Source organism: Momordica charantia, assembly GCF_013281855.1.
Source record: "Momordica charantia cultivar OHB3-1 chromosome 8 unlocalized genomic scaffold, Mcharantia_2.0 BLBB01000008.1, whole genome shotgun sequence".
Classification (NCBI taxonomy): Eukaryota; Viridiplantae; Streptophyta; class Magnoliopsida; order Cucurbitales; family Cucurbitaceae; genus Momordica; species Momordica charantia.
Window position 1 is genome coordinate 13,571,543 of NW_028275166.1, and position 17,062 is coordinate 13,588,604.

Genomic DNA, 17,062 nt, shown 5'->3' on the forward strand with positions numbered 1-17,062 from the left:
TGATTTAAAATAAGTTAGATTTCTCAAATTAGACATCCATAATATAGGATCTACCTTCTCCCCTACAAATTAGACATTTTCATCAAATTCAGCTTCAATGCTCTTACACTAGATATCCAAGAACGTACATTCTTTTAAGGTTCTAACATCTAATCTTTATCTATCCAAAAAAATTTAAACGGTCGACAACTAGCGTTCCATGAAATAAAGATAATTGCTACTTTTTTAAAACTTTACCATAAAAGAGAAATACATTTTTTATAGTATGATCATATTTATTTTACAGCTGGTCCTTTCCTTATTATATTAACTCACAGTGATTGATTAAAATACTACATTAAAAAGACGATCTTACACATGGTCCTAACCAAATCACCTCACTTTCCTAATATAATCGGCCTCCACTTTCCACTCAAAGAAATACTTTTCCCAAAGAAAAATCAAAGGGAAAAGGACATGTTTGACTTATCCTCTAAGGGTAGTATAGACTTTAGAGATGGGCCACTAGGAAACATTGATGATTAATGATTCATCTTCCCCAAAATTTTCAAATTGGTGACAATAAATTTTCCCCTTCAGCCTTTTTCCCAAGTCAAAATGAGCCAGATGGGTCAGTCAATTTCACCATTTTTCCTCTTCCATTTCGATGCTTCTCTTTATAAGGTCTCTAAAGGGGATTTGGAGAAAGGCAAATTTGGTCCGCTCTTGGAAAAATATGGCCAAATTGCTCCTATTGCTGCTCTCTTTCATTATTTTGGTTGCTTTTGGGGTTGCTAATGGGGCTGAGAAGAAGGAGCAGATTGGGGTTTTTGAGCTCAAGAAGGGAGATGTTTCGGTGAAGTTTACCAACTGGGGTGCCACTATTGTATCCCTTCTGGTCCCGGACAGGCATGGTTTGTCCCCATTTTGGTCTCTCTTCTTTTTGGGGTTTTTGAGGTTTCTGTTCTTGTGTTTGTGAATCTCTTTGTTTTGTTTCCTGTTTCTCTTATGGGGGTTTCTGTTTTTGTTACAGGGAAGTTGGGTGATGTTGTTCTTGGGTATGATTCCATTCAGGAGTATCAGGTGAGGTTCTTTTTCTTTTTTCTCTCCTTTTTGCTTGTTTTTTTTTTTTTTTTTGTCTGTTTTGGCTCTCTGAACTTCTACAATGGAAACTCTGGTTGTGAAATTTGATACTTCTGGTTCTGTTTCTGGGTTTCTGTTTGGTCTGTAATGGTCTCCACTTTCTATGTTTGGGGTAAATGACCACAGGGAATAAATATTTCACAACCTACTGGATAATCAGGGTGAAGCCAAAAAAATGTTAAATTAAAAATTTAGGGGCAAATCAGAGAGAATACTTTAAAATCTTTAACCTTTTTATATAGTTTTTCTAATCTACGGTGAAGATGTTGGAAATGCGATCAAAAACCTACATTAACTAGATAAGAGGAAGATTTGAGTACGAGGACAACATTTCAATTGGTACGACTTACGAGACTTTTTAGATAAAACCAAAAGCAAAGTCACCAGAGTTTATGTCTAAGGTGGACAATATCATACGATTGTAAATGTGAATAGGATTTATTTGTCTCTGTAAATTGTATTAGAGTCCAAACTCCTAACTTAACCATTTTGATAGAATCTTTAGATTGAAGTGGTGAGCCTAAAAAGATGCAAACTTATTTGACCCTCTTGCTTCTTTCTTGGTGCTTGCATATCATACCAAAGGAATTAATATTTGTTAAATTGGGGTTTTCAGTAGGGTCAACCCAAAAAATAAAAAATAAAAAATCATTCTGCAGACAAAGAAGGGACCATTGGGAAAAGAAAGTTTATCCTTTTCAAGATTGGTGTGCTTTCATCTATAAGATATAACTTGTGACAAAATTCTAGGGACTCAATTGACATTTTAAAAGTTATAAATACCAAATTGAAGCTTTTAAAATTGCTTAACCAAACTTGTCAACTAAGCTCAAATATAAGGAATTTAAACGACAATTTAACTAAAGGTTTATCCTCCAAAAGTTTGGTGTTCTTAGATCAAAGTTTCCTCTTTTTGGGAATTTTCTTTGCCCTCTTGATCTCAAATAACAAACGAAGGAACTGTGTTTCCCTTTGTAGAACGATACGTCGTATTTTGGTTCAATAGTCGGACGAGTTGCTAACCGAATTGGCGGTGCAAAATTTATTCTGGATGGAGTTCTATACAAGCTGGTTGCCAATGAAGGAAACAATACACTTCATGGTACATCATCTCACATAACTCTAATCTTTCTGTCTGATTTTTGTTTTTGAACTTTTCAGCCCAAGCTAATTGATATGGCATTGAGTTAATCATTCTACATTTGTATGAGGGACGATATTATTCTCTCGAAATATTGACCCAAATCTGAGACGTTGGCATTTCTATCAACATCGACACTTAATTCATTTGTTGTTTCCAATATTAGGTGGCACTAGAGGCTTCAGTGATGTTGTCTGGAAAGTGACCAAGTATAAGAAAGGTGGTAGTTCTCCTGAAATCGTTTTTTCCTATCGCAGCTTCGACGGTGAAGAAGGTGAGAAAACCGTCCCCCGAATATGCATTATCACAGTTGAAGATATTCGAATTGGCTTTATGAACTTGCTCGGTTTCTCCATTCTTTTTGCAGGTTTTCCTGGTGATCTCTTGGTGAGTGTCAAATACACACTCATTGAAAACAACCAACTGAAGATAACAATGAATGCCAAAGCTCTAAACAAGCCTACTCCTGTAAATCTAGCTCAACACACCTACTGGAATCTTGGTGGACATAACAGCGGCAATATCATGTCGAATCTTCTTCAGATCTTCGGATCTCGCATCACTGTCGTCGATCACGATCTTATTCCCACTGGAAAGTTAGCTCCCATCAAGGGAACTCCATACGATTTTCTCAAGCCCCGCACGGTTGGAAGCAGAATAGACAGGCTACCAAAAGGCTATGACATAAACTATGCCCTCGACGGTGGCAGTGGGGGAGGCAGGCTGAAGAAAGCAGCAATCGTGCACGATAAGAAGTTGGGAAGAACGTTAGAGCTCTCGACAAACGCTCCCGGCGTGCAGTTTTACACAGGCAACTTTATAAAGGACGTGAAGGGAAAGGGCGGGTTCGTGTACCAAGCTCATGCCGCGCTTTGTTTGGAGACTCAAGGCTTTCCTGATGCAGTGAATCACCACAATTTCCCTTCAACTATTGTTACTCCACAGAAGCCTTACAATCACATTATGCTGTTTAAGTTCTCAGCTGACAAATAGTGTTCGTTTTAGTGTTTTTACTGAAGTGGCTCTGGAAATAAGATTGTCCCTTCTTTCTTAGCTTTTGAAAAGCTCTGTCTTATCTATTATGATGCCAAATGGAATGAATATTTGGGAGGTTGGAAATAGAAGAAGAGTTATTTTTGTTCTTCAATGTGTAAAATTGCCGGGGAGAAATGAAATAGACATTCGAGGTTGCTGTGGACCCGTTTGGTAACGTTCTCATTTTTTGTTTTTGTTTTCTACTTTTTAATAAAAATAAATAAGTAGAATTTCATAAATCCAACACTCGTAGATTAGAAAATGATAAAACAATTTTTTGAACTCACTGCCTGTTAGTTGGAAATATATACCTGTTACAACTGAGTTAAGCTCGTTTTGGCAAAAAACTAGTTTATGTTATTTTCAAAATTTCTATATAGTTTTTAGAATATTTATAAAAAAAAATGATAAACGAAAAATATAAATAGTTGTAAAATACTTATGTTTTTTTAATAAAATTGGAAAGAAAACATAACTGTCACCGAATCACCCTAAATTTTATTCTAACATCCAAATACTCTAATTCGTAACGGACTTTTTACCGATTAAATATAAAGGGATTTGTCATTTGTAGGATCCAACATCCAACCGTTGAGCTTTTTCTTAGGTGTATTAATAATATTAAATTAAGAATAGTAGTTACCTTGAATTCTTGCTGACCCGCCATTTTTCAAACTGTTCAATGACTGGAAAAATTTTCATTACTACGAGAATGTATGTTCTTTCTCTTCACAATTTAATATACCATTAGATCCGTTATTATTTTATTTTATGGACCCATATCATTCTTAAATCTTATGAACGTTGACAGATTGAATTTTTCATACTACCGTGGTACTTGACTCCCTCATTTTCATCAATTAAAACAAAAACAAGCTTCCATTAATTATCACATTGTCCCGAGTTCACCATACCAATTTTCCTAAACATCTTTAAAAATACCATTTTGAGCAAATATTTGTTGATATTTTGAACGAAAAAATAAGCGTGAAAAAACTCGGAATGACGTGACATCATAATTTTAATGAGATAGTACTACAACAAATTTGACCTTTAATAATGGTAAAAAAAATCACGTGTAGAAATAATGATGGGCGTACAATTGACCACGTCAAAGGTCAAATTTGTTGTAATACTAGTTAACTATTCCCGGCAAGCTTCCATTAATTGGGTCGCGTCAAATTTTCATGCAAAATATTAACGAATATTTGCTTAAAAGGTATTTTTTGAAATGTCTATGAGTTGAACTTTTGAAAGGATAAAAGAGTATTTTTTTAACAAGGGACAAATTTCAAGAGTTTCTTTTTCTTAATTTATCATAATATTTAAGTACTTGAAGACACTGTTTTTAAATTATCAAATTGCAAATATTTAATTATGGAGATGGAGTTATGAGTTTTTAAGGGTAAAATGAATAAAAATTCACAATAAAGAAAGAGGGGGTTTTTATTTATAGAAATGAAGAAATAATTAATTACAAATAACTAAAGGTTATATTTCTTTTACAATAAGATAGCAGAATGTATTGCAAGAAGATATTTTTTTCCTTTTTTTAATAAACTAGTATGCTACCACGTGCATGCACGAAACATTTTTAATTTAATTAATTTTATAATATCGTAAATAAAAAATATCACTAATAGTGTAAAAAAATATATATATATATATATATATATATATACCTTCTTATAATTGCCAGAGAACACAGAACTTCAAAATTGAATTGTAACATCTCAAATCAATAATTCATGATATAAATTGACTCATGGTACTCTCTTAGTATATCACATAACTTCTTGAATTGTTTTTTAGATTACTTAGACTTGAAAAATGAAGGAAATGAAAGATAACAAAAGTAAAAAATAAACAAAATAAAATTCATATTGCTAGTGGAAAATGGTGGAATAACTCATTTTTATAATAAGAGGATGAGATAGAGTTATAAAGTTTTTTAAAATTATTATGATCGAAGATAAATCTATAAATTTTTAGTAAATAAACCGTAACACTTCTCATATTCAAAATTTTTAGTTCAAATTCATCTTATTAATTGAAATAAATTTCAAAGCAATAAATAAGTATAAAGCTTGTATTTATATGTTTGTATATATATAAAAATTATAATTCTGTTAGATTTTAAGACTTTTGTATTTTTAGATTAAATTTCATCATATTCTTTTCAGATTTTAAGATTCTTGTTATTTTAAAATTAAATATAATATAATTAATAATAATTATTATTAAATTAATGTCGGTGAATAAACTTTTCATATTCTAACTCTTAACACATACATTTTTTTTCTTTTACTTTATTTTATATTATAGTAATAAAATGAATACGTACTTTGAATTTATAAAAAATTTCATTTGTCACTTATATATTACAAATTGAGAAATTAATTAGTAAAATTATAAAAAAAAATTATTAATAAAATAGGTTGAAAGTGAAAATATATAAAATATCTTAAATTAATTATCTCATGCCACTTTTAATGAATTTTAGGTTACATTTCATTATCTTTAATATATTAATTAAAAAAATAAATAGGTATTTTAATATTTTTATTTTTAAAATATTGTTTTACCCGATATGGACCCCTTATCTTTTTAAAATACTTTGTTTGTTTATTAAAGATTCTAACGATTTTTAGAGCTAACATTTTGTTATTTATTGAACTTTTTAAATTGAGATCAAATTAATTAACTTATTTAATATAATATTATGATTAAATTTATTTAAACCATATCACTGTGAAATGACCAAAAGTTTTGTATCTTACGCATTTTAAGATTCCACACAAGTTATTGTTGATAATTAATTTATTAATTTACTATTTAATTAATTAACACATTTTGATGTATTAACTTACATTATTTTTTTTCAACAATAAGAACATGAGCTTGTAAAATAAAATTGCTCAAACGAAAAACATTCTTAAAAAAATACAGTAATTATAAAATAACAATAAAAAAATAATAGTAACAAAAAAAAATACAAATCCTAACTATACAGTAATCTTTTAGAGTAGATATTCTCACTCTTGACAATTGCTTGACAAATACTATTATGAACTTCATAAAATTGTGGAATGGTGACGTCGCAAGTCAAGTATTCGAGATATATATATTTGACACGTGCATCCATTGCAACTTGATGAATATGCATCTCTTGCAACTTGACGTATCTCCATCTCTTGCAACTATTGGGGAATGTGACACCAACATCCGAAGAAGTTTCGAAAATTGAATAATCTTTGAGAGATGTTTTGAGAGAACTAAGAATAAAGTAGTCAAACTCTAAGTGTTGTGAAAAATATGGTGGAAGAAGCCTATTTTTATAATAGTAGAAGATAAGAAATTACAAAAGCTTTTGACATTCTAAAACTCTTGAAATTCTAGTATGAATTATAATTAAAGAAAAAAATAATTTCATGTTGTAGGAAAAACTTTTTGCATTCTAACCTTTTAAATTATATGCATTTATTAGTATCGATAATCAATAATTAATAATTAATAATATATTAATGGCTTAGTTTGTAAATTAGTAAAATTAGTAAGGGACAAAAGTGTCTAAAAATGTTTTTTTCTAGGTCCTCCCTTTTTAATATAATATAGATAATTGTCAAAACTTTAATAACAATGAGTAAGAATCAAATTATGTTAGATGGATTATCGGATTAGGTGGTAAGTATTATTATTAAATTAATATGACCTGAATTTTGGGAGTTTCAATAAAATTTTCAAGTTCAAAATCTCATGTCCCATTTTCGTTGCACTAAAAAAGCTCTATTTTAAAATACCGTAATCCAAAAAAAAAAGTATCGACCTTTCATAACTCGGAAAGCCAAGAGATCGGATCTCACAGTATCCTCCAACAGAAGAGATTGATTACAAATTTATAAATCTTTGAAACTCATACCTCCCAAACACTTTGGTTAATATTGAAGGGATCAGATCCCGCAGCAGAAGCGCGCGAACGCGTGTGCTTCGTTTTAGAATTGCAATAAAGAAAAGACACATAAGCATGAATAACAAGAACTTAGTGATACATACCTTTGAAGACACCTCTTCAATGTAATATCAACGCCACCACAAAGTCTTCCTCGCTATCATCTGGGAGTTAAGAACTCGGTTTGTGGAACCATCTAATTATAATTGGAAGAAAAATCGAGAGAGCGAGAGAGATTTTTTCGGGAATTGGGAACTAAAACGGAAGGGGAGAGCCTCCCTTTGGAGGAAGAGTGGTGGGGAAGTCCTTCCCCACTCACTATTTCCCCACTTCCCACCATGAGGTGGGAAGACTTCCCCACTTTCCACCGTTGGGAGGTTTTTCCCCCATTTTTATTTTCATTTTCCATTTTTTTCTTTTTATTTTAATTTAATTAAAACTATTTTAATTAAATTAATAATTAATTAAATCATATTTAATTAATTACCAAAAAAGAATTATTAATTAAATTAAATTAAATCAAATTTAACTTAACCAAATTAACATAAGTCATTAATTTAATTAAATCATATTTAATTAAATTAATCAATATATCCCATTACTTTAATTAATTTAATTAAATCAAATTAAACTTAAATTAATTAACCATATTAGAATCAAATTCCAATATACATCTTTCTCATAATTGTGAATCCAATTCAAAAATTAACCTTATATTATAATGTATCAATATACATTATGTTAATTGAATTTCAAACAATTAACTTTAATTCTTGTTAACAAATTTGAACAATTCAAATTATTTTCAAGATTAAATGTTCTTAACTATCGAGCTAGCAAGGGGACCTAATAGACCTATAGATCGGAAGCTCCAACGATACGAGATTAATTGATTAAACTCATTAATCATATTAATCAACATTCGTTAACTGTCGGTCACTCTACTAAAGACCTACAGTTGCACTCTTCTCACTATAGAATATTTTGCGTCCATGGATTTTGACCATTAATGATAAGTCAATCATTCACGAGTGTTCGTAACCACATCTGGGTCAAATTACCATTTTACCCCTATATTACATCTTATACCTTAAGTACCGCTGATCCTCTAATGAACAACCCGATTATGGTCTAACCAATAACCGGAAGTCCCTCTTGGGCCAGTGAGAGGGTGGGGCCCCTTGTTCAAGTCCCGGAGTCAGCACTCAAGGAAATACTCATCTACTTACCCTGAAGTCGAGAATGAGTGAATTTCATCTTGTGTAGTTATGTTCCCAGCTCCCTACTCGGTCTCGTCCTCAAAATGGTAGGCATATTGAGTCGGCGACTCGAGCCACTCTCACTCATACAAATCAAAGGACGAGCTCTAACAAGTAGGAGTCGATAACTCACTCAGGATTGAGATCGAGTTACCTGGTCATCCTATTGAAATATTAATATATTAGCTAACGGTGTTATAGCTAAAGATTAATTATTTCGTAGTCTGGTCTTATACAAACTCATTGTGTAGGATACCCCTACTCGCATGTCTCCACATGAACGACCTGGATCAAGTCATTTGTAACTATTACAAAGTGAGTCGTATCCATAGTGTTACCAGGATAAGGTACCCAACCGTATCATATACTATAGACCCTTTAGGTTACTACTGGAACATTATCCACCTGTATATCAAATATATACTATATATATACACTGTATATCAAATATATACGTTGTATATTTGTTATATACTGTTCCAGTTACATGACATAATCTCGAATGTTAGTTAATTGGATTTGGGTTAATGCAATTCTATCAATAACAACTTTATTGAATGAATATTTGTTTTATATTTACAAACCACGAGTTTAGGACATAAAACCCAACGAACTCCCACTATAGTGCAGTGTACAAAAGCTAAAAGCAACAGTGGGTTGTACAATAAAGTACAAATACAATAAACTAGGGCATACATTATACCCTTTACATGTCTCCCACTTGCCCTAAGACTATATTGTACATATCTCGTAGGCCTAGACTATCTAGATGACCCTCAAACACTTTAGCCGTAAGAGCCTTTGTAAACGGATCAACAATGTTATGCTCTGAAGCGATCTTCGTGACGATCATGTCCTTTCGTTGCACTATTTCTCGTATCAAGTGATACTTCCTCTAGATGTGCTTGCCTCTTTTTTGTGACTTCGGGTTCTTTAGAATTTGCCACTGCGCCACTGTTATCACAATAAAGTGTGATGGGCAAAGTCATGTTTGGAACAACTTTCAAATCAGTTAAGAACTTTCTAAGCCACACCGCCTCTTTTGCTGCTTCGGAAGCGACAACATATTCGGCCTTCATTGTGGAGTCTGAGATGCATCCTTCACTGATCCCGAAGTGGATTTCCTTTAATCCTTATCACTTTAGAAGTCAGAGTCAGTGTATCATGTAAGGATCAAATCCTTAGCGCCATACACAAGCATATAGTTCCTCGTTCTCCTAAGATACTTGAGGATATCCTTAACGGCAGTCCAGTGATCATATCCTGGATTGGATTGATACCTACTGACAATCCCTATTGCATAGTAAATGTCAGGCCTAGTACACAACATGACATACATCAGGCTGCCCACTAATGAAGCATAGGGAATATGCATCTTATATCCCAAACTTCTTGAGGTGTCTTAGAACATTGTTCCTTAGACAGAGAGATTCCGTGTCTGAAAGGTAGTAAACCTTTCTTGGAATTCTGCATCGAATATCTGACAAGCATTTTGTCAATATAAGTTTCCTGAGACAGGGCTAGCGTTTTGTTCTTTCCATTCCTTATGATTTGAATCCCCAGAACAAACTGAGCGTCTCCCAAATCTTTCATTTGGAATTCAGTTGCTAGCCACTTCTTAATGTCAGTTAGGAAACCTACAAAATTATCAATGAGTAGGATATCATCCACATACAACACCAAGAAAGCTACAGTGTTGTTAATGACCTTTTTGTATACACAAGGCTCATCAACATTCTGGTCAAAACCATAAGACTTGATTGCAGTATCAAATCTTATATTCCAAGATCGAGATGCTTGTTTTAATCCATAAATGGATCGTTTAAGCTTGCAAACCTTTTGCTCTTGACCTTGTTTAATGAACCCTTATAGTTGAGACATATAAATACTCTCTTCAAGATTGTCATTCAAAAAAGTATTGACATCCATTTGCCAAATTTCATAGTCAGAAAACGTGGCAATGGACAAGAGTATTCTTATAGACTTTAGCATGGCAACCAGGGAGAAGGTTTCCTCATAGTCCACCCCTTCCCTTTGGGTGTAACCCTTTGCCACAAGTCTAGCCTTAAAGGTCTGTACCTTTCCTTCAGCGTCTCGTTTTCTCTTATAGATCCACTTACAACCTATAGGTTTGACCCCATAAGGTTGATCTACAAGGTCCCAGACAGAATTGAAGTACATAGACTCCATTTCAAGGTCCATAGCTTTGACCCATTTGTCCTTATCAACATCTTTCATTGCCTTTTTGTAGGTCAATGGATCCTTATCTGGGTTTCTGCTAAACCCACGTAACGATCAGGTTGTGTCACAATTCTCCCACTACGTCTAGACACTCTCAAACTCTTGAGATGGATGTGACTGACATGATGTACTAGCACCATCAACAACTATTGTTGAAGTGCTAGCTTTATCAACAACTCTTGTTAATGTATTTGTAGCTTCATCAGAAATCTCATTTAACACAACCTTGCTTCATGGTTTATGATCTCTAATGTGGTCTTTTTCCAAGAATGTTGCGTTTGTTGATACAAACACTTTGTTTTCTTGTGGGTCGAAGAAGAGTCCACCTCTCGTTTCTTTGGGGTAACCTACGAATAGGCACACTTTTGAACAAGATTCCAACTTCTTCGGGTTTGTCACTAACACATGTGCTGGACATCCCCAAATTTTGAAGTGACGTAAACTAGATTTGCGTCCTCTCCATAGTTCAAAAGATGTTTCAAAAACACTTTTTTGATGGAACTGCGTTCAAAATGTATACAACAGTCTCCACTGCATAATCCCAAAATGAGGCAGGCAATTGAGCATAGCTCATCATAGATCGAACCATGTCTAACAGGGTTCTACTGCTCCTTTTCGATATACCGTTCTGTTGAGGTGTACCAGGTGATGAGAGTTGGGATGTAATTCTATGTTCTATCATATAGTCCTGGAATCTTAAGTCCATATACTCTCCACCCTGATCAGATCGAAGTGTCTTTATTGTCTTATCTAATTGGTTCTCAACTTCAGTCTTGTACTCCTTAAACTTTTCAAGGGCTTCAGACTTATGTTGCATTAGGTAGAGATATCCATACCTTGAATAATCATCTATGAAAGAGATGAAATATTCATATCGTCCCCTGGCTTTAACATTCATCTGACCACAAAGGTCTGAATGTACAAGCTCCAAGGGTTCTTTGGCTCTGTAACCTTTTCCAGTAAAAGGTCTTTTAGTTATCTTGCCTTCAAGACAAGATCACATGGAGGTAAGGAGTCATCTTCTAACTCGTTTAGAAGTCCACTCTTAACCAATCTCTCAATTCTATTGAGATTTATGTGACCTAATCTTAAGTGCCAAAGATAGGTATTTTCTTTAGGAGAAGTTCTTTGCCTTTTATGTTGAGTTTTAGCATTTTTAAACAACTCTGTATTTAAAATTGCTGTAGTTATGGTTGGTCTTAACACATATAAGTTGTTTTCAAGTTTTGCAGAACAAATGTTAACACCATTTCGTGAAATGAACACTTCATTTAATGAAAAATAAATAGCATAATATTGTTCTAGCAGACAAGAAATTGAAATCAAGTTCATCTTTATCGTGGGAACTACATACACATTATCTAATAATATATATGTACTCTTGTCTAAAAACAACTTAAGGTCTCCCACTGTGACTGCTGAGACGACATCTCCTGTTCCAACTTTGAGAATCATCTCCCCACCATCAAGCTGCTTCTAGGAACTAATTCCCTGAAAAGAAGAACAAACATGGTTAGTGGCCCCTGAATCCAGTATCCAGGCAGAATCATCATTCTCCACTAAGCAAGTTTCAAGAACAAGTAAATCATATTTACCTTCTTTGGCTTTCTTCTTTTCCGACAAGTATTTTGGGCAGTTTCTCTTCCAGTACCCATCAACATTGTAATGGAAACATTTTCTTTTGTAACTTTGGTCTTGCCCTTCTTGGCAGCAATAGCAGTAGGGCCAACTTTTATACCCTTACCATTTTTCTTCGTCTTGAAAGTCATACTTCTAGAAGAAGGCACAAATTTTGTTCCTGAGGTCGAACCTCGATGGAACCGATTTGAGGTAGCAACGTTTGCCTTCCCTTCTTGTACCTTATTTTTCATAAGAGACTAAAAAATCTGTAGCTCATTCAAGAGCGTGGTAAGGTTGTACTCTATCTTGTTCATCACAGCATTGCTGCGAAACTGTAGGAAACTCTTCGGAAGAGATTACAAGATAAAGCTGACCTGGCTTCCCTCATCTGTGACAACCACATTCACTTCAGCCACATTAAAGTGGACCATCAGATTGAGAACATGTTCTTGCACTGATGTTCCTTCTTTCATGCGGGAATTGTAAATGAACTTGAGGGATTCGTGTCGGGCTTGAATGGACGGCTGTCCAAACATGTCCTGCAACGAGTCCATGATCTCCTGTACGTTGACCATGTTCTCGTGCTCCGAAACAAACAAAAAAAAAGGTGCGTGCCGCACTCACGAGGGTCTTGGCTAGCACATCAGACATGCTTGCCAAGATGTAGACCTTAGCCTTATCATTGGCATTGATCCACCTGTCATAGGCATCCCGACTTGCTCAGGTTGCATTAGGCGAGGGAGCCTGAGGACACTCCTTAGTTAAGACCAACCTAAGATCATCTACCACGAGTATCGTATTAAGGTTCGTTTTCCATTGTGTGTAATTTTCGCTGTTAAGTTTTTCGGCAGCAAGCAGGGCAATAACGGAAGTAGACATGCTGAAATACAAACAAATCTATATTAGACACTTGCACTACCTATTAAAAACCCAATTAGTTTTAGCAAAAATTAATAATGTACCCTATCAATCAAGATTATTTTTGTGATGATGCTTCAGTGATTTAGAGCAACAACTATCGTGGGGCAGTCAGCTACTCCTTCACTGAATTGAGACATTTTCAACTAAATATTACACCAGAATAACTCTTATTCCTATAACAATTAGCCACCGTTTGTTTGGTCAAGAGGTTATTAACTAACTTAACAACATCCCATAAGTGTGACCTGCCATTTTCAGACCTTAGAGATCCGTCCCAATAAGTCTACCGTAGAGAAGGACAAATATTGGTGCAAAACCTAAGTGACCTTATCCATTTCTAGAGTTCGCCCTGATTTTGATTTCATATAACAAACCCTCCGTAGGGGTGGTCACTATAGGACGACATGCAGGACGTGTATGAAACCTCACGTTGCAAACCAATGGAAGAGACCGTATGATGTATTGTCACACGTCCTTCTCCCACTTACTATCAATACTTTCTCCATTCACATTGGTATTGAATCATGCAAACACCTTCCGTAGGGGGGCTGTGCCCAGGGCGACACGAGGCCGAGCATGGAACTCACGCTGTGAACTTATACGGAGAACGTGAGGGAAATGTTGTATATATACACCACATATATCTCATATACTTGGTATATTTTATATATACACCTAATCCTCCCACTTAGTATTTTACAACTAGGATTTATTACTTAATTAAAATCCGGCTAAATGAAATGATCTAAGTTTATTAGTTTGTCCAATATAACTTTTATATTGAATTTGTTTAACACTTAATGTTTTAGTTCATTAAACACTTTAACGAACTAACCACATTATTGCATGCTATAAAATATTGAATAATTCAACCCTCAGGTCGGTTCCCAGGTAGAGGTGTTCCCTTACGGTTAGCTTAAGTACCTCAACCTAGACAGAGTTCCCTTGTAGGCAACAACCTTTTATTTCGACGTTTTAAACCTATTTAAAACCAAAATAAAAAGTATACGGCCTAGGATATAATCAATTCCAAACCCCTTTAAAATTAATTATTGAAGACCTAGGGTTTGCATGTAATTCTTGATTATAGACTTTAATTTCTTTTCACCAAACTTATAACACTTATAAATTTAAAGAAATTGAAACTATAATCATACATCAATGACATAAATAAATATAACATTTATATTTACTAAAGTAATGTCATGCCCAATACAACTTTATTTTCATTTAATTAATACAACACTTATATTAATTAATCATGAAAATAAATCATGCTACCATACATTATAACTATTATATGCATATGACGCATGAACATGCTTAACCTATCGTGGGATTTTAAACTATATGGTATACTTTATGCAACATATTCAACTAATTAAGTATACATTCAAAATGCATAATAATTAAATACCAAAATAGATCGGTTTTTGGCTTCCTATAAGAAATGAAACAAAAACAAAAAACAAATTATTTTTTTTTATAAAACCCGGCGCCCGAGCCCAGCGCCTAGGCGCTGCCCCCACTGCTGCTGGCCTAAGCTCTCAGCTTTCTGCAGCTCTGGCAGCGCCTAGGCACCGCCCTAGCACTGAAGCACTGTCCACCCGGTTTCTCTGGTTTTTCTTCACTTCTCTGGTACTCTTTCACAGCAACTCTTTGCCACGAACGACACGAACTTACAAACTTGATTTACAGGATTAAACGCCCAAAACAACAGGCTTTTACATTGATCGAATCAACGGAAAAAATATAAATCTAATGCCAAAAATGGAAAACATCTATTTGCAAACCACATATATCAAATGTATAGAAACAACCACCATTCTTTTCCATGTTATTCAAATTAAGATCGAAAGCTGAACTTGACTCTGATACCAATTGAAGGGATCAGATCCCACAGTGGAAGCGCGCGAACGCGTGTGCTTCGATCTTGTTTTAGAATTGCAACAAAAAAAAAGACACATAAGCATGAATAACAAGAAGTTAGTGATACATACCTTTGAAGACACTTCTTCAATGTAGATATCAACGCCACCACAAAGTCTTCCTTGCTATCCTCTGGACGTTAAGAACTCGGTTTGTGGAAACCGTTTAATTATAATTGGAAGAGAAATCGAGAGAACGAGAGAGACTTTTTCGGGAACCGGGAACTAAAACGGAAGGGGAGAGTCTCCCTTTTTATAAGGGAGGAAGAGTGGTGGGGAAGTCACAACTTCCCCACCCACCACTTTCACACTTCCCACCATAATGGTGGAAAGTGGGAAAACCTCCCCACTTTCCACCATTTAATAGTGGAAAGTGGGAGGTTTTTCCTCCCATTTTCATTTTTTATTTCATTTTCTATTTCTATTTCTTTTTATTTTAATTTAATTAAAACTATTTTAATTAAATTAATAATTAATTAAATCATATTTAATTCATTACCAAAAAGAATTATTAATTTAATTAAATTAAATCAAATTTAACTTAACCAAATTAAAATAAGTCATTAATTTAATTAAATCATATTTAATTGAATTAATCAACATATCCCATTAATTTAATTATATTATATTTAATCAAATTAAACTTAAATTAATTAACCATATTAGAATCAAATTCCAATATACATCTCTCTCATAATCGTGGATCCAATCCAAAAATTAACCTTATATTATAATGTATCAATATACATTATGTTAATTGCATCTCAAACAATTAACTTTAATTCCTTTAATAAATTTGAACAATTCAAATTCTTTTCAAGATTAAATGTTCTTAACTATCGAGCTAGCAAGGAGACCTAATGGACCTACAGATCGGAAGCTCCAACGATACGAGATTAATTTATTAAACTCATTGACCATATTAATCAACATTCGTTAACTGTTGGTCACTCCACTAAAGACCCACAGTTGCACTCTTCTCACTGTAGAATATTTTGCGTCAATGGAATTTGGCCATTAACGGTAAGTCAATCCTTCATGAGTGTTCGTAACCACAGCTAGGTCAAATTACCGTTTTACCCCTGTGTTACATCTTGTACCTTAAGTAACGTTGATCCTCTAATGAACAGGAAAATACAGAGGAAACTCAATACCTTTGAAGAACGTTTCTTCAACAAATTTCCGACGAACACCACCACCGAGCCTTCCTCGCTATCCTCTGGGTACGAGATCGTTCTTGTGGGAGAATTTCTTTGGAACGAGAGGGAGAGATTGAGAGAGCTCTTGAGAGAATTGGTGGGAGTTTTCTTCCTAGTACTGTTCTGTTTTCTCCAACCCTTGAAGAAGAAGAACAATGACGTGGGGTAACTCCCCACGTCACAGCAACCTCCCACTCCCCTGCAATATTGGACGGGAGTTTAATATTATTATTATTATTATTATTATTATTATTATTATTAATAATAAATAATATATATATATATCTAAATATATATAATAATTAATATATATAATTAATTAATCATATTAATTAATAAATATAATTAATTATTAATCCAATTAGTAATTAATAAATATATATATATATATAAATAATTAACACTTAATTATTTATTATAAAATTAGAATCATATTCTAAAACATTTCTCTCGTATAAACTATAGTTTTAATGTACATCTTATGCACATTATTTTTTACCTATAATTTTAATATAATCTTATTCATATTAATTTTATTTGAATCTCATTCAAATAATATCTCTCATAATATATAGTTTTAATTTACAATTAACTATATATTATAATGTATCAATATACATATAATCCCTTAAGTAATTTGAACAATT

General features: G+C 33.5%; 1 protein-coding gene across 1 annotated transcript; it reads left to right on the forward strand.

The window, feature by feature from the left end:
• The first annotated feature begins 589 nt into the window (after nt 1-589).
• Nucleotides 590-3,473, forward strand: LOC111025655 (uncharacterized). The gene is made up of 5 exons (XM_088128320.1): nt 590-893; nt 1,013-1,062; nt 2,101-2,224; nt 2,430-2,537; nt 2,631-3,473. Exons 1-5 carry the CDS (start codon nt 647-649, stop codon nt 3,254-3,256), a joined length of 1,155 nt encoding a protein of 384 aa, XP_087984446.1. The 5' UTR covers nt 590-646; the 3' UTR covers nt 3,257-3,473.
• The last annotated feature ends 13,589 nt before the right edge of the window (nt 3,474-17,062 follow it).